General features: G+C 50.5%; 3 protein-coding genes across 7 annotated transcripts in view; 1 reads left to right on the top strand and 2 right to left on the bottom strand.

Annotated features, from left to right (window-relative positions):
• Positions 1-318: 318 nt before the first annotated feature.
• TOMM22 (translocase of outer mitochondrial membrane 22) lies at positions 319-2,419 on the bottom strand. Its single transcript, XM_042947833.1, has 4 exons — positions 1,855-2,419; positions 1,490-1,608; positions 894-1,011; positions 319-683 (listed from the first exon to the last, which is right to left on the bottom strand). The coding sequence occupies exons 1-4, from the start codon at positions 1,969-1,971 to the stop codon at positions 609-611; spliced, it is 429 nt and encodes a 142-aa protein (XP_042803767.1). The 5' UTR covers positions 1,972-2,419; the 3' UTR covers positions 319-608.
• A 4,893-nt stretch (positions 2,420-7,312) lies between these two features.
• Positions 7,313-15,536, bottom strand: CBY1 (chibby family member 1, beta catenin antagonist). 2 transcript variants are annotated; one of them, XM_042947817.1, is made up of 5 exons: positions 15,457-15,536; positions 12,397-12,512; positions 9,670-9,775; positions 9,465-9,583; positions 7,313-7,971 (listed from the first exon to the last, which is right to left on the bottom strand). In XM_042947817.1, exons 2-5 carry the CDS (start codon positions 12,472-12,474, stop codon positions 7,891-7,893), a joined length of 384 nt encoding a protein of 127 aa, XP_042803751.1. In that variant the 5' UTR covers positions 12,475-12,512; positions 15,457-15,536; the 3' UTR covers positions 7,313-7,890. The 2 variants fall into 2 exon arrangements, with proteins under 2 accessions (XP_042803751.1, XP_042803750.1); XM_042947816.1 differs by lacking the exon at positions 15,457-15,536 and adding an exon at positions 15,246-15,450.
• Positions 15,537-15,848: 312 nt separating this feature from the next.
• Positions 15,849-17,828, top strand: part of FAM227A (family with sequence similarity 227 member A) — a 74,015-nt gene continuing 72,035 nt past the window's right edge. For all 4 annotated transcript variants that reach the window (XR_006205125.1, XM_042947808.1, XM_042947807.1 and 1 more), the window contains exon 1: positions 15,849-16,082. The gene's annotated coding sequence lies outside the window, so the exon portion shown is untranslated. The remainder of the gene's footprint in view (positions 16,083-17,828) is intronic.

Raw genomic sequence — 17,828 nt, 5'->3', positions numbered from 1 at the left:
ACACACACAGGTCTCTAATAGCCAAAACCGGCAGAGAAAATGAGCTCTTCTCTGCCCTCCACAGTCCCCATCCCGTGGTCGAAGCTGCTGCCCAGCCCTCCCTCCTTTCCACCCCAGACATTCACAGTGGCTGCTTTACACTGCAGCTGTAACGGCATTATGTATTTCATACTGTGTGCATGTCCCTTCCCAACATCTCCATGCTTAAAAACAAAAATGGTCAGGGGTACGTCCTTCCCAGTGGCATCGGTTCCTTTGCCACAATCAGATAGTTGAGATCTTCCGGTCACGAGTGATTTAGTGATTTAGTGATTTAGTGAAAGGGGGGGGGGGGGGAATGGCCAGAGCTGGAGTAACCGTCTGCATTGCTGCACTCTGGTATCAGAGTGAGGACAGAAGAAATGGGACAGCGTGGAGGGCACAGCTGCAAGTTGGGAGTCTCCGTGACACACTGGGGAGAATTCTCTCCAGGTTTAGATAAATCAATGTGCCAAAGTTTAAAAAAAAAAAAAAAAAGGAAAAGAGAAAAGAATCCAAATCATCAGCAGTTCAACACTATTGAATTTTCAAACTCGTCCCACCAAGACAAGTCATAGAGCAGTAACAATCTAGAGCTTTCCAGGAAGTGAAGGTAGAGCCCCTGGCATTCCTCCTGAGAGCCCTGTGTTGGGCCCTAGAAGTATCTGGAAAAGAAAAGGAGAGGTGTAAGGCAGGGGACGAGCCTCCGGATCGCATTTTCCCTCTGACGGGGCAGAGGAGGTCTGCCAACACTGCCGATCACGTGGGCACCTAAAAGAGCGGGGGCTGGATCCCAGTCTCTACCCGCGGGTCTACGCAAGTTTGGGGAAAATCAACACCTTGCCCCGCCGCGCAGGCAAAGGCTCTGGGCTCACCTGCCGCTGCTGCAGTTGCTGCTGCTGCTCCATTTGCAACTTCTCCGTTTCGAAGACAACAGGAAGGACCAGGATCATGAAGGAAGTGGTCCCAATCCACAAGGCTGCCCTGGAAAACCTGCAGACGGGGTGTGAGCGTGACAGCAAGACACAAACACAGATGTGTTCTTCTTCACCAAGAACGGCCCAGTAACCAAACCTCTCCCACGCCAATGTTTTTGAAAGGCACGTTCTTTCCCCAACACGTGCACCACACTCGGACCAGAAACAGGACGGGCAGTTCTGCCGGCTGTTGACCTGGCGAGAGCCGTTCTAACATCCTCCTGAGTTCTTACGAAGCTACTTCTACAACACATTAATTACCTCGCGTAACGTGAAACGATCCTCACAACGACCCTGCCCCACAGGAATCGCCACTTTACGGAAGAATTCGTGGAGATCAAGAAAGGTTAAGAGACCAGTCCAAGGTCACTCACTCAGTGATCTAGGTGGCAGGTTGGCCTCCAGCCCCGCTCTGCTACTTCCAAAGCCCATGTTCATTCACAGCACTTCGGTCACCCCACGCACACCCCAACGTCTTTGCCCTCGGACCTTACCTGTACATTTTTTGAGCCACAAAGACGGAGAGATCAAAAGTGGCTCCAGCCGCGGACCGGACCCTCTCTGGGAACATCTCCGTCAGACCCCACAGCCTCTCCGACAGGGTCTCATCTAGCTGTGGTGGAGGCGGCGCGGATCTCGATCGAAGCAATGGCAACCACCCCCTGGAGCTAGGGCAGCCCGCTCCGGCCCACCGGGGGCCCTAACCCCGCCTCCCGGAGAAGACACCTCCCCTCCGACCTCTCCGGGCTCCGCGACGCGCTTTCGCCCGGATCCCGCAGCACGCGGAGCTCACACCCCCGTGCGGGCCGCTCCCGGCCCGTAACCTTGCACTCCGCCTCATACCGCAGGGCCCCAGTACCTCCTCGTCGTCTTCCTCCTCCAGCTCCTCCTCAGTCTTCTCGGCATCGCCTTTCGGAAGCAATTCGTCCGGGGACAGGGGCGCCCCAGGGCCGCCAGCGGCAGCGGCGGCGGCCATGGCTGCAGGGGGACACCGGAAGCGGAAGAGAGGAGGCGAGTGCAGCACCACCCCCTCCCCGGCGGACAGAGCTGCTCTTCCGGGAGCCGGAGGCTGAAGTGCTGGGGAAGAGCGACACCGTCTGGCTGGCGGACTCCACCGGCTTTCGGCCAACGAGGCGGCGGCGACTTCCTAAGAAATACCTGGGAAGCTTGTTCAAGGATAGGGTCGCGGTGCTTCCGCGGTAATTCTTTTCATTTAGAGTGGGCCCAGAAACCTGCACTTCAGTAAGCTCCCAGGGGGTCACACTGAGACAAACAAAAAATCCAGCTTCGTTTCCCCGAGGGGTGTGTTCTTTGGTAGGAGTTCGATACTTGAAGGTTTTATCGATCTGTTGTGAAAACGTCAAGCGAACAGTACCAATGTACTGAGACAAAGGCAAGAGTTACCACTTAAATACTTGAGTACCAGGCAGCGTGTGTGTGTGTGTGTGTGTGTGTGTGTGTGTGTGTGTGTGTGTACTCATCTGCTTGGCACAACAACCCACTGAGCCATGTACTGTCATCATCCCTGTTTTAAGAAACGGGGAAGTTGAGGCTCAGTACAGAGTTGCTGGAAGTCTTTCTTGAGGATAGATTTCTAGGAGGAAGTTTGCAGGCCAAAAAGTATGAACATTTAGCATTTTGGTAGGTATTAGCTGACCGTCCTCAAAATTAGATCATATACTTACCTAATTGTAAATGGAAGTGTCCTTTTCCCCACAATGTCCCCAGCATTAAGCATTATCCGTATTTTAATTTTTTGCCTTTATGATGGATTAAATACTTCTTTTTATAATGTGCTGCACCTTAAATACAAGGGTAGTAATTTGATACACACTTTAGCCAGCTGACCCCGGAATCAGAGAATCTCAGGACTGGACGGTCCAAATCTCTGTCTGATGCACGATGTTGTCCTTTGTCCCATGCTTACATAATGAGGGGCAGGTAGGTTTGCACTTCCTCCCCTAACAGGCCTTGGTCCTTTTCATCTTTGAGCAAGGGCAACACTGACTACAAAAAGCTTTTATGTCTCAAAAGGCTGCTTACTGTATTACTCCATTACATAAAGTTCAAAAACAGGCAAAACCAATCTATGGTGAGGATTAGTGATTCCCTTTGATTAGCTCAGAGTGGGGAATATTTGGTAAGGGGCAGGGGAGTGGCTTCTGGGGTGCTGGTAAAATTCCATTTCTTGATCAGGGTGGTGTTCGCATGGGTATTTTCATTTTGTATTATCGATACTTATGAATTATGCTTTTTTGCATGTTAAAATTACTTAAAGTTGGCTAGCACTATGTAAATGCAAGGGCAGCTTGAGAGCCCAGTACCAATGGCTTTTGATTCTCTTGTGGCTGTTTAGGAAATGCTGGAAGACCAACGCTCTCAAAGGCAATCTTTTTTTTTCTTTTTAAGTAGTCTCCACACCCGACCTAGGGCTTGAACTCATGACCCTGAGATCAAGAGTTGCATGCTCTACCAACTGAGCCAACCAGGCACCCCTAGAGAAGGCAATCTTACGTGGAAGGTACAGGCATTAATGCCTCCAACTGGAAAGTCGTAATGCTAATGTGGAGAAGTTTTAGGAAAACTTTAACCAACTAATTTTGTTTACATTCACAAGAACAATACATGATTTAAAAAAAAAAAAAATCTATGTGGGGCACCTGGGTGGCTCAGTCGGTTAAGGTTCCAACTCTTGATTTCGGTTCAGATCATGATCTCATGGTTCTTGAGTTTGAGCCCCACGTTGGGCTCTGTGCTGACAGTGTGGAGCCTGCTTGATCTCTCTCTCTCTCCCCATCTCTCTCTGCCCATGTACTCACTCACTCTATCTCTCCCACAATAAACGTTAAACATTTTTAAAAAAACACCTATGTTTAAGAATAATAAAAAAAACCTTGGGAGTAATTTTATCTCTGCAAAGGGATAAGAAAAAAGGGAATCATGCAGTGCAGAGTGTTCAGATCCCTGGGAACAGATGAGATGGTCTAGAAAAGGCAGAGTGAGAAGGGAAGACAAAGGCCAGGATCCTGTGGGATCAGACATTTAAAGGTACAGCGAAATCACGGACAGTAGACAGGTGGTTGCCGGGGGCTGGGGGAGAGGAAACAGAAACCCATAACCAAAGAGTTAACAGGGCAGCCAAGGCAGCTGCAACTTCTCCCCAAACCTGCTTGGGGGTGCTCAGAATGCTGTCTGCCACCATGTTCCTGTACGATAATAGTCATGCCATGATAACCGAATGGTTAATTTAGTCGTTTTGCAGGAACTCAGGTTTTCGTCAAGAAGCCAGCTAGAACCAGTCAGGACACTGACCTCCCCTTGGAGCCCAACAAAATGAAATTAACCTTCCCCTACCTCCTAACTTCCTTTATCTGATTTTGAGTCACAAAGCTCCTCTCTCCTTCCCCTTACCCACACCCTTTTCTACTTGCCTTTAAAAAATGCCTGGCCATCCTGCTTCAGGGAGGCCGACTTGAGGCTCATTTTCCCATCTCCTCATGTGGCTGCCTCGAGAAGAACCTCTTGCCTCCTTGCCCACTAGAGATCTGTCTCAACGATCAGCTTTGCTGCACATCGGGCACACGAACTTGGGTTCAGTTACAAAACGGAGTCACTGTCTGATGGGTATAGAGTTTCAGTTTACAGGCTGAAGTGTCCGGAGATGGGACAGCGGTGATGATGGCACACGATGGATGTATTCAGTACTGCTGAGCTGTAGAATTAAAAATGGTTACGGTGGTAAATTTTGTTATTTTGCCACAATAGAAGAAAATGTAAAGACAAGCAGAAAAGCAGAACTATCAGGGAAAAAAAAAGGGGGGGACCTTCTTCCTCCACCTCAAGAGGTTCGAGGAGCTGCTGGAGAGGAAGAAGAAGGATCGGAGAAGGGTGGCTTCACTGAAGGCTTCAAGGAGAACTGCTCAGAATCAGCAAAGAAGACAGGGTGAGGACGGTGCCAGGCCAGGGGTCACCGTCGAAGAGTAACGCACAAGTGCAGGTGCTAACGAGTGAGTGTGGATGCCCCATGCAGGCACAAAGTGACTCTGCCACCCGGATGGAGAAGGAGATGGGGTGTTCTAGAACCCCAGCCTCCAGGTCCTCTCCTACCCCATCCCCCAAGTCCACGCTTTCCATCTCTCCTGTTTCCGGCCCATCAGAATTTGAAATCGGTAACAGTTCTTTATGTGGGTCAATGGACGGGCACAGATCCCTTTGGGAATCCTAGAAAAGCTGGAAGCCCCTCCCATCAGCCCCTATCTGTGCGATAGTGCAGGTGGGGGCCCCCTGCGAGGCCTCAAACTGTACAACTTCCTCTGATTGCCCCTAATCCTGCCCTTGCTCCCTCAGGCCCCCAGAGCTCTCGCGAAGCTCCTCAGTAACAGCTCCCCCTAACCGGACATGCGGCCCAGAAAGTCCCAGAAGTTGCTGTAGATCACAAGGGATACCGTCAAGTAGACAGTACTGTTTCTTTGGGTGTCCCCCAAGTAGCAGATTTGGTTAATAAAGGCTTTGAAGGAGGAAGAATTTTAACCAGAACCTGAAGGATGGATCCGACTAGAAAGGTAAGAACTTGAGGGGGTGCCTGGCTCGCTCAGTCGGTGCCGTGTGCAACTCTTCAGCTCGGGGCTATGAGTGCAAGCCCCCTGTTGGGTGTAGAGATTATTTAAAAATAAAACCGTAACAAAAGGAAGGTAGGGACTTGAAAGAATATAGCACCTCGACGAGGAAAAACACCAAACACTGGTGGGTGCCACCTTCAATTCAGTCCAGAATCTGACCACTTCACCTTCTCTCCTGCCACCTGTCTTGTCCCAGCCTGGCCCCCTTCAGTCTGTTTTCTCCACACAGAAGGCAGAGGATCTGGCCAGAGGATTAAAAAAAAAAAAAAAAAAAAAAAAAAAAAAAAAATTGATCGTAACACTCCTCTGCCCAAAACCCACCAATGGCTTATTTGCCTTTTCACTCAAAATAAAAGTCCTTCTTGGGGCTCCCGGGTGGCTCAGTTGGTTGAGCATCCGACTTTGACTCAGGTCATGATCTCACAGCTCGTGGGTTTGAGCCTCACGTCGGGCTCTGTGCTGACAGCTCGGAGCCTGGAGCCTGCTTCAGACTCTGTCTCCCTTTCTCTCTGGCGTTCACTTGCACTCTCTCTTTCTCTCAAAAATAAACAAACATTAAACAAATGAAAAGTCCTCCTTCACTGCAGAACGGTCCCACATAGTGACTCCAACCCCCTCCGGCGCCAGTAGGGGTGCAGAGGGGGACCCACATCACTGACACCCAATCCTGTCCCTCATGATCCCCAAGGTTTCAGCCTGGGCTCTGTCCCTTCCAGCTGTGTCGCCTTGCCGGACTCGTTTCTTCATGTCAGAGCAGGGGACGATGACACACTTGAATCCTGAGAATTAGCAACAGGCTGTCTGGCATCAAAGGCACTCAGGAAGTAGTTGCCAACGATGCTGCCCTAGGAAGTGCCAACCCCCAACTGCTCCCAATATCTGCACCTGGAGACTTACACCCCGCACGTCTTTGTAACCTCCCCTAATTTTTTCAGAGTTCTTCTCTATCGGAAAATAAGGTTTATGGGCTGGAGCTTCTATCCGTCTCCCCTAAAGCTGTTCCTAAGGGTGGGCTGTGGACAGCAGCCTCCAACAGAGGCTGTGCCCCACCCGGCCCCTCCCTTTTACCGGGAGCTAGGAGTCCACAGGCTCCCACGCTTCTGCTGTGCGATCCCGGACCGGTTTCTGAACCTCCTGGAGCCTGGCTCCTTACCTGCAAGGACACGTGCTGACGGTCCCTGCTTCGCGGGGCTGAGCAGGGGAGGAAATGAGCAGGGGCAAAGTGCTGAGGCCTGTCCTAGGCAAGTCACCGGCTTTCAGAAATTATTGACCATAGTGGCCATCCCCAGTCTAAAGCCCTGGACTCTGTCCCCGTCTTGGCGCCCTCCCCTTTAACTGTGGAGCTGGGTTCCCTCTCACTGACTCCCTCCTCCAACCAGAGCAGCTCACATGGACTTGGGTGCAAATTCCCACTCTAGGAACGCAGCCTCCCACCCCGACCGCTCGGTCCCTGCCAGGTCCAGGCTGGTGGCAAATCTCTGAAGGGCTGCAGCAGAATTTGGGCAGGGACACCGCTTCTGTTCCAGGTCGGCCTCTGCCGATGCCTGGGAAGCTGGAGCGCTTTTCCTGCCGGTGGCGTTTCCCCACAACTCAAAAATTCGGTCTCTGGATGGCGAAACAGAAGCTTCGACTCCAGGCTCTATGTGCTTCTTCAAGAGCTGCTGCTTTCATTTTTCAGTCACTTTGGCCACACACAGATTACATACCAGCATTTAATTTTCAGAAAAATGTGTAAACAGGAAAGTAGCACAAAAACGCAGTGTTGCCCGTGGAAGGCTGGTGCTGGCCACTGACAAGCTGAAGCCAGAAGAGGCTGTGGATCTGGGGACTGAGTATTTTTCAAAGGACAAAGCGAGTAGGCCCGGGGGGAGGGGTGGGGGGGCGGAGGACCAGGAGAGCTGCTCATCCAAGGGCCCTGAGGCAGGACGCTTTAGAACTGGTGCCACACCCCGGACACCAGCGTGAGGGGGGAGACAATGAACTTCAGCTGCTTTGGCCACAGCATCAGTCCGGTGAGGGCGAACCTGGGAAGGTGCATTCGTACGTGGAGTGACTAGACAGCATCCCAGGGCTCATTCCTAGGACTGCCCTGGCCTGGAGGGAGTCCTGGCTTCCCCCAGTGTGTTCCCGCTGCCAAACCGAGGGGGCCGGTGCCTTCTGGCCCCGTGATAGGACACTCGGGTCCACTAGATCGGCTAGAAAAACCCCTCGGCCACATCCACCTCCTCTGATCGGTGGGCTTCTCCCTTTCCTCCTAGCGAATGTCTTCAGGGTCTTCATTTCCTCCTGCGGCTGGTGCTTTTCAGTTCCTCCAATTCCTTCTCCATCAAGTGGGACTCGGCGGTGGTTTCAGAGAGCTGAAAGTGAGGCAGCGGACCGTTAACCAAGAAGGACCTTCCGGGGCTGTTGCAGGTTTGCGAGGGCAGCTCTGCGCGGTGGGGAGAGCACCCCTACCCTCGCACGCCACTGACGGCCCCCACGAGGGGAACCCCTTTGTACCCGGGCAGAATGCAACCCCCTGACAACCCAGGGCCTCCGGTACTTAATCACAGTCCACCCTCTCCACATTTTGGTCACCTAGGATTGCACCAAGTTCACTGCCTTGAAGACGGCAGGCCTCAGGGGATGAAAAAGGCACATAATGGACCATTCTAAGGCGAAAGAAATAAGAGTCTGAGTAGTTTCTGAGCTGTGGCTCCCATAATGGTGATCGGGGGGAAAAAATGCTCGAAAAAGAATGCCACTTTTCTTACTAGGGTCTTTCAGGGGGCTTGAGAAAGCCCCTGAGTAGAAGGTGGAAGACATTCAAGACAGGGACAGAAACTTTACTCTCCAGAGTGGAGGTCGGCTTCCCGTGAAATACGAGCGGCCCTTCCGAGCAATACACTATCGCAGGTGCTTGTGTGATTAACTCAGCATGAGGCAGATCCTATCATTGTGCCTATTCGACAACGAAACTAAGTTTCTTCACACCGGGCAGGTAAACAACACGCTGAAGTCACATGGCCAGTGGTGGAGCCGAACAAGGAACCAGGCAGGTTAGCTCCAGAACGCACGCTCTTAACCGTGACAGCAGAGGGGCGCCTGCCTCCCGGCCAACTTTCACCGGCACCCCCAGTCCCAGCAGCCCGCGGGGTTTTTAGCAGCCACAGGAAACGGACACTAGCACAGAGCGGGCCCCTCGGCAGGTCTGACACTCACTAATGCCCGCTGGATATGGGACACCTTCGGGCCACGAGCAGACGGTCCTTCTTCCTGGAATGCCCTCTTCCCACCCTCCAATCCTCCCTTGGTCCTTCTACATTCAATTCAAACATCCCTTTCTGTGACACCTTCCTGACTGGACAGAATTATTTTCGCTTGTGCTGGCGCCAGGCCCTACGCACACTCCAATTGTTACTCTTGCCCTCAGGCACTGTCATTTTGTTTCTTGTCCATCTCCCTGCGAGACAGTGAGGCCCTGAGAGTAGGGACTCTCTCATTTATATCTTTGGATTCAGGGGCGCCTGCGTGGCTCAGTCGGTTAAGCGTCCGACTTCGGCTCAGGTCAGGATCTCGCGGTCCGTGAGTTCGAGTCCGTGAGTTCGAGCCCCGCGTCGGACTCTGTGCTGACAGCTCAGAGCCTGGAGCCTGTTTTGGATTCTGTGTCTCCCTCTCTCTCGGACCCTCCCCGGTTTATGCTCTGTCTCAAAAATAAATAAACGTGAAAAAAAAAAAATTTGTATCTTTGGCTTCAAAGCAACTTACCTGGGCAAACTGGCATTCCAAAGGAGTCAGCTGGATGCAATGACTCTCCGTGGAGCCTCCCCACAAGGAAAACCTAGGCGCCCCTCCCCACCACCCTCCTCACCATGTCCAGCAGGATGTCCACCTTCAGCCGCAAGAGGTTGTTCTCTTCCTCCAACTGCTGGTTCCGCCTGCGTAGGCGCTGAGCCTCCCTCCGGTCCACACCCCCGCTAATCCCCATCTCTGGGGAAGGACAGAACGAGCAGTTAGTTACGTGGGGGCTTCCTTTCCACAATCGTGCTGGACAGAACGGCAGGAAATCAGCCCACCTGCTATCCACTGGCCATTTTCAAACTTCAGGCTTTGCCCTGCCAGGTTCATAGTGGGGGTTCCATAGTCAAGGCCCAGCTCCACCTCCCGGGTTGACCGGTCCAGCTGTGGACGAGACGCTGCATGGAGGCTTCAGGAAGCACACGGAGGACCCCAGTCCCAGTGACTCTCCTGCTAACTGTATTTGTATGCCAGCAACTAACTTCCTTTTTCAATCCTTACCTCGCACACTTCGTAACTTTTTGTTAAAAGTCAGAAAATCCGATAAGGCACAAAACAACAAAAACTTTTATTTATTTTAATAAATTAAAAAAAATTTTTTTTTAAATTTTTTTTTCAACGTTTTTTATTTATTTTTGGGACAGAGAGAGACAGAGCATGAACGGGGGAGGGGCAGAGAGAGAGGGAGACACAGAATCGGAAGCAGGCTCCAGGCTCCGAGCCATCAGCCCAGAGCCTGACGCGGGGCTCGAACTCACGGACCGCGAGATCGCGACCTGGCTGAAGTCGGACGCTTAACCGACTGCACCACCCAGGCGCCCCAAAAAAATTTTTTTTTGAGAGAAGAGAATGTAAGCGGGGAAGGGACAGAGAGAGGGGGACAGAGGATTCAAAGTGGGCTCTGTGCTGACAGCAGCGAGTCCAATGTGGGGCTCGAACTCACGAACCATGAGATCATGACCTGAACTAAAGTCGGACGCTCACTTGACTGAGCCACCTAGGAGCCCCTACTTTTTTTTTTAATGTTTACTTATTGTTTTTGAGAGAGACAGAGAGAGAGAGAGAGGGCACGGAGATCCGAAGCAGGCTCCTCACTGACAGCACAGAGCCCGACGCGGGGCTCAAACTCACAAACCCGTTGAGATCATGACCTCAGCTGAAGCTGGCCGCTTGACCGACCGAGCCATCCAGGCGCCCCACAACAAAACCTTTTAAACTCTAAGAGGGAAGAAACGTCCCACCTTATTGTAAGATACAGGTTTTCCAGAAAAACTACATATATCGAAATTTGAATTATTTGACGTCTACTTGGCACTTAACAGTTTTAAGAAATCCTACCATACATTTTTAATAAAGTAGAAAATCCTTTTTAAAGGTTAATAAGCCCCGAGGTGATCGCTTGCTCACCATGGGGGGCTACAGGTCACAAAAAAGGCATGAAATGCTAACACTCAATCAGTAGTCAGTCATAGCTGGTCTGTAACATGGTTTTCAAAGTTTCCACGACTCACTCAGCAGCCACGCCACGCCAGGACGAGGCCGAGGGATTCCAAGGTGAATGCTGTCTAGAGCTTCCACACAGCCTGGAATGACACTAACGGTGGCAGAACATCATCCTTTGAGAATGAGTATGATTCTTAGACACAACTAAAATGGATTCTTGGCTAAGTCCTGGGAATAAACTGAAGGCGAGCTGGCTAGTATCATTTGGAGCCCGAATCACGATGAGATTGACTGTCTTACTAGGTTCTTGAACACGCTCTGACAATGATTTCCAAACAGGATTTAAATATGTTCTTGTTCTTGGTTTCTCTTCTTGTTTTTTAATTCTTTTTAATGTTTATTTATTTTTGAGAGAAACAGAGCACAAGGGGAGGAGGGGCAGGGAGAGAGGAAGACACTAAATCCGAAGCAGGCTCCAGGCTCCGAGCTGTCAGCACAGAGCCCGATGCAGGACTCGAACTCACAAACCACGAGATCATGAGCTGAGCGGAAGTTGGACGCTTAACCTAAGACTGAGCCACCCAGCACCCCATTTTTGGTTTTGTTTTAAAGTTTATTTATTTGGGGGCACCTGGGTGGCTCAGTCAGTTAAGTGTCCAACTTCGGCTCAGGTCATGATCTCACGGTTCGTGAGTTCGAGCCTCACTGTGCTGACAGCTCAGAGCCTGGAGCCTGCTTCGGATTCTGTGTCCCCTTCGCTCTCTGCCCCTCCTCCCCTTGTGCTCTCTCTCTGAAAAACAAACAAACATTAGGGGTGCCTGGGTGGCTCAGTCGGTTAAACGTCTGACTTCAGCTCAGGTCATGATCTCACAGTCCGTGAGTTTGAGCCCTGCGTTGGGCTCCGTGCTGACAGCTCGGAGTCTGGAGCCTGCTTCAGATTCTGTGTTTCCCTCTCTCTGGCCCTCCCCCTTTCATGCTCTGTCTCTCCCTGTCTCAAAAATAAACATTAAAAAAAAAAGAAGAAAATATTAAAGGTTAAAAAAATTAAAAATAAAATAAAAATAAACAAACATTAAAAAACTTTTTTTAAGTTTATGTATTTGGGATGCCTGGGTGGCTCAGTTGGTTGAACATTTGACTCTTGATTTTGGCTGGGGTCATGATCCCAGGGCTGTGGGACTGAGCCCCCCATTGGGCTCCACAGAGCATGGAGTCTGCTTGGGATTCTCTCTCCTCTCTCCCTCTGCCCCTCTCCCCTGCTTGCATTCTCTCTTTCTAAAATTAAAAAACAACCAAAAAAAAAAAGTTTATTTATTTAAGTAATCTCTACATCCAACATGGGGCTCAATCTCACAACCCTGAGATCAAGAGTCACACGCTCTTCCAAATGAGCCAGCCAGGAGCCCCAAGAGTTAAAAAGGTTTTCAGCAATAGCAATAATATGAATTAGAAGGATGTCTTCCTTACAAGGGTGCCTCTGGAGGACGGCACTTCCCATCAGGGACCAGGCTTGATGTTTCAGCCACACTGCACACCGGGATGGGCCCAGTAGTGATACTCACATTATGCAGATTGGAGAGAGAAGCAGATTTCCGAGGGGGCGTCTTCTTGGGACTGAACGTATTTCCAAAGAGAGGCATCTTTGGCCGGATGAAGGAAAGGCCAATGCTCCCTTCTCCTAGGGTCAGGAAAAGTCACGGGTACAAACAGATGAGTCGACCTTACGCCACTGTGGAGCCCGATGCGGGGCTCCATCCCGCAACTCTGGGATCATGACCTGAACCCAAATCAAGAGTCAGACACTCAACCCACTGAGCCGCACAGGCACCCACACTTTTCATTTTCTCTAGGTGGAGACATAAGATGCTACAATTTTTTCAGTTAGGCAAAACTTAGGAAATTGTTATTTTCTTTTTTTAGAGTTCATTTATTTATTCTTTGAGAGAAACAGAGAGAGAACGCATGCACAAGCAAGGTAGGGACAGAGAGAGGAAGAGAGAATCTCAAGCAGGCCTCATGCTCAGCACAGAGCCCAACATGGGGCTCAATCTCACAACTGTGAGCTCATGAGCTGGGCCGAAATCAAGAGTCGGATGCTTAACCCACTGAGCCACCCAGGCGCTTCAACCTAGCAAAATTTTGAATGTGTATACTTTTTGGCCAGCAAATTTACTTCTAAAAGTTTGTCCTCCACAAAGAATTGGACAGGTACAGATAAATGTTCCCCACTGTTGGGGCGCCTGTGTGGCTCAGTCAGTCAGTTAAGCATCTGACTCTTGATTTCAGCTCAGGTCATGGTCTCATGGTTCTCTGGCAGCCCAGAGCCTGCTTGGAATTCTCTCTCCCTCTCTGCCCCTCTCCCACACACTCTGTCTCACCAAATAAGTTTAAAAACTTAAAAAAAAAAATTCCCTACTGTTGGTAACAGTGAAAAAAAAAGAAACAATCCAAAATGTCTACCAATGGTTGGTACAGCCAAATACACTGTTGTGTTCTTACAATGGAATGCTACAGGGCAAGTAAAAACAACGAGGCAGCTGTATATGGACTGACCTGGAAAGAACCCAACATACTCTACCATTAAGAAAGCAAGCTGCAGGGGCACCTGGGTGGCTCAGTAGGTTGAGCATCCGACTCTGGCTCAGGTCATGGTCTCATGGTTTGTGGGTTCGAGCCCCACCTCAGACTCTCTGCTGTCAGCAGGGAGCCCACTTCGCATCCTCTATCCACCCCCTTCCGTCCCTCCCCTGCTTGCACTCTGTCTCTCTCTCAAAAATAAACATTAAAAAAAAAAGAAAAGCAAGCTACAGAACAGTGTGTATACTATAATGGTATAAGAGAAGACAGAAATAAAAAAAAAAGGCAAGAATGTAGGTGTGCACGTTAAAAAATAGAAGAAAATCGGGGCACCAGGATCCAACTCTTGATTTCAGCTCAGGTCATGATGTCAGGGTCATGGAATTGAGCCCCATGTCTGGCTGTGTGCTGGGTGTGGAGCCTGCTTAAGATTCTCTCTCTTTCTGTGTCTCTCCCCCTCTCTCCCCCTGCTTATGCACTTTCTCTCTCTCACTTAAATAAATTAAATAAAACAAAACAAAATAAAATCTGGAAAGATACACCAAACTGCTCAATATGCTTAATGTGGGAAGGGGAATGGGATGGCTGGCTTAGGTGACATTGTCATTTTATAGGTAAAAAATGGTCAAGTGGTGGCAATTCCATGCTATAATATCAAATTAGATTAAAGGAATATATTTCTGGATTTAATAAATTACTACAATGGTAATATATTCATGTTAATTATGGAAAAAAACCAAAAGAACAAAAAACAGCTAAAAGGCAGCACCTGCCCTTCCAAGCATCTGGAGACATCTGAAAAAGGAAAAATACTTAGCCAAGTTGCTCTTGCAAAGCCTCCAGTCACGCCTGAGTGTATCACTTGGAGTTCCAGGTCTGGCTCTGCCCCTCAATTGCCTGCTAAACCCTAGCCAAGTTACTTTATTTCTCCGGGTTTTACCAGGAGCAATTCCCTCACAACCTCATCCATTCTCATAACCCTTAAGCAGAGAACGATCATCAATATATTACAGATGAGGAAAAGGAAGGGTCTGGTGGAGCTGCCTTTTAAGTCAGTACCAATAATCCACGAACAACTGTGGCTGAGTCCCTAGGATCCTGGAACATTAGTGTGGACCCAGAAGTTCCAGCGGACCCCCGGGGCCCAAGGCAGCTGTCTCTCTAGTGAAACTCCCTGGGGAGAGAGGGCTCAGCTCTAAGGAAGTGGAGGAAGAGCATCTGGGTTCCAGTCATGGCTCTGCCACTCAGCCCCAGTGGGACCCCAGAACTTATCTTCTCTGCCCCCCCCCCCCCCCCCGCTTCTTTATTTGTAATCAGAGATAACAACAGTTACCCACTTACAGGTTGTTATAGTGTGTTGGTGTTTATAAAAAGCTGTGAGCATTTGATGCTCACAACAACCCTGAGAAATAGATGAAGTGAAGTATGTCCCAGTCTACAGATCAGAACACGGAGGCTTAGAGAAGTAACTCGCTCCCAATCACGCGGTGGGAAGGTGGTGGAATTGGGTTTCAAATAAGGTCTACTCCTCTGCGCTGATGACAATAATCACTTCATCACTGTGCAATGCTTTACAGTTTGCAATGGACCACAACACACACTATCCTATTTTCACCTAACAAGAAGGTGAGGGGGCAGTTTTTGACTTTCATTGGATTCTCGAAGAGATATGCGTCCCTCAAAGATTTCAGAGCCGCGCCGCGCAGATACTCTGCCACCCGAGGCTGCTGGACTCAACTAGCCGTAGAGAGCAAACGTTCACACGCACGCCTTCATCTAACCCTCTTCACAGCCAGCCGGTTGACGGGGAGGAACTACCACCCTGGTTTCTCACCGAGGAAACCAGCTCCGAGAAGTGCGGAGACCGGCCTGGGATGAACCCAGCCTCCGCCCCCTGTGCCGCGCCCTCGGGCCGCTCCAGCGGCGGGGAAGCCCCGGGTCCCCTGGAGCACGCCCGGGCGTCCCATCCCTCCTCGGGCCCTGGAGCGACGCCAGGCTCAGAACAGTCGCGCCCCAGGGACCAGGGACAAAACGCAGCCAGATACCTGCCGGAAACCGCCTGCAGAGGCTCGCGTCACCCACCGCGACCACGGCTCCCGGGATGCTCCGCCCCCCACCCGCGCGCGCACGCGCAGCCCCGCCCCGGCCTCTACCACCGAGAGATATGGGGGTGCCCAGCGCGGCGGGGTGTCCAACGGGAGCCTCCGCGAAGCATCAGAAACACTTGAGGACTGCCCTCGATACATTGAAGACAATCCACGGGGGGGGAATGTCTCCTGGGGTCATTTCCATTCCCCGTGCGATAGGCTGGGACGAGGAACTACACTCTCCCTCCCCACAAGCCCATTGGTCTGGTCTCCCCGGCCACCCGGGACCATCACTGTGGTAACGGCGTCTCGCGGACGCGGAGGTGGCTCACTAAGGTTCCATTGTTGTGGGAAGGGTGGCAGTGGTGAGTGCGCCTGGCGTTGCCTGGGGAACGCCAGGACTCACAGTAGCAAAATGGGCCTCTCCCCGACGCCCCTCCTCCTCCTCTTCCTCCCCGAGCACAAAGCAAAGGGCACTCCTTCCTGGTGGATGTCGGGTGTCCCATCCAGAACTTTGCGGGGTCCCCTGAGGGACCCGTGGCGGAACCGGCCCCAAGTTCGTCGGATTTCGCCTATGTCTTCAGGTAAGACGCACAGAAGAAGGACGATGATCCGCCCTGCCCACCTCCGCAGACTGCAGTTTCCTGACTCTCATCAGCTTTTACAAGCAGGGGAAACTGAGGCCAGGGACCGCTTCAAGGTGGCACAGTGAGCAAGGGCAGAGAACTACTCGAGAATCAACTCCAGATCCCCTGAAGTCCTAACAGTGAACTATTGGTTCCATTTGAAAAATAAAGAAACTCAGAACCATTCAAGGGATGTTTATTGGGTGCCTAGTGAATGCACCAGCCCATCCATCCAATGAGGGGCAGAACCCATCGGTCTCTGGCTCCAAGTGCAATTTTCTTCCAACTACACCTCAGTGTATTAAAAAGGGGAGAGTTCCATGTCCTAGAACCAAGACCTGCACAGTCTAATCCCGCACTACCCAGTGGAAACATGATGTGGGCCACGTATGTAATTGAGAATTTTCTAGTGGCCATATTTTAAAGATTTTTAAAAACCAGGTTATGTGGATTCGAACATTTTATTTAACTCGTATATCCCAAATATTATCATTTCAACATATGATTAGTGCTTTTACGTTGATACTGCTTCAGCTTTTAAGTTTAAATTAACTGAAATCGGGGGCGCCCGGGGGGCTCAGTCGGTTGAGCGTCCCGACTTCAGCTCAGGTCACGATCTCACGTCTGTGAGTTCGAGCCCCGCGTCGGACTCTGTGCTGACAGCTCAGAGCCTGGAGCCTGCTTCAGATTCTGGGTCTCCCTCTCTCTCTGCCCCTCCCCACTCATGCTCTGTCTCTCTCTGTCTCAGAAACATTAAAAAAAATTTAAATTAACTAAAATTGAAATTTCAGTTCTTCAGTCACACTAACCAGATGTCACATGTGGCTAGTGACTACTGTGATGCACAGGTCTCGCCTTTTCCTGCCTTTCTACACTTGCTCCCCTCTGCTTGGATGGTATTCCCCATCCCCTTTATCTAGTTAACTCCTGCTCTTCCTCCAAGCCTTGGCTACATCCTTACGTAATCTCAGCTCATCTCACAGCACTGCGTATGTTCCTTCAAAGCAGTGGTCACAGTTATCATTCACAATTATTTATATAATTGTTTGATTACCGCATGTCTCCCCTGGCAGACATAAGTCCCTTAGAGCAGGGAGCAAGTCTGGTTTCGCTCACCACCCTGTCTCCAGGAAGAACACACCGCTGGCTTGTGTCGGGCACTCAGTAAGTAGTCCGTCATTGCTGAAGGCAACACTGAATGCTGATTCCAAAGTCAGCATTGTTTTAACGTATTTAACGTGCTTAAAATTGTTTAACGTGTTAACTTTAAACAGAGGGCATTCGCACTTCGGCTGCCAGGATACTTGCTACATGAGAGCAGAACGTTTGCTATTCTCCTGCCCCCAACACCGCGCAGTGTTGTTCATTCCATGAAGTTCATTGTCTCCCCCATCCGTTTTTCCTCCCCAAGTAGTGAAGGTAAAAACTTGTCATATCTCAGAGAATACCTAAAAGGGTATGATAGAAAATTCAGAAGAGAACGGCATGCGTATCTTAAACATTCCTTTTAAGGAGCATAGTAATAGTCAGTTCTCGCATTAGGCATGAGTAAGAATGTTAAGTTAAAGCAAGAGCCTTCTGGACAGGGTTGCCCTAAAAGCCTGCTTTTCAGAGAACATGCTATAGTTTTCCGGTCATGCTGGGGAGTGAGTAGGAGGAAAACAAGAAGCCATGCAGTGCACCTGCTTCCACCTTACCCCTCTC

The sequence above is a fragment of the Panthera leo genome, chromosome B4, assembly GCF_018350215.1.
Source record: "Panthera leo isolate Ple1 chromosome B4, P.leo_Ple1_pat1.1, whole genome shotgun sequence".
Lineage (NCBI taxonomy): Eukaryota > Metazoa > Chordata > Mammalia > Carnivora > Felidae > Panthera > Panthera leo.
This window is presented reverse-complemented; position numbering and strand designations above follow the sequence as displayed.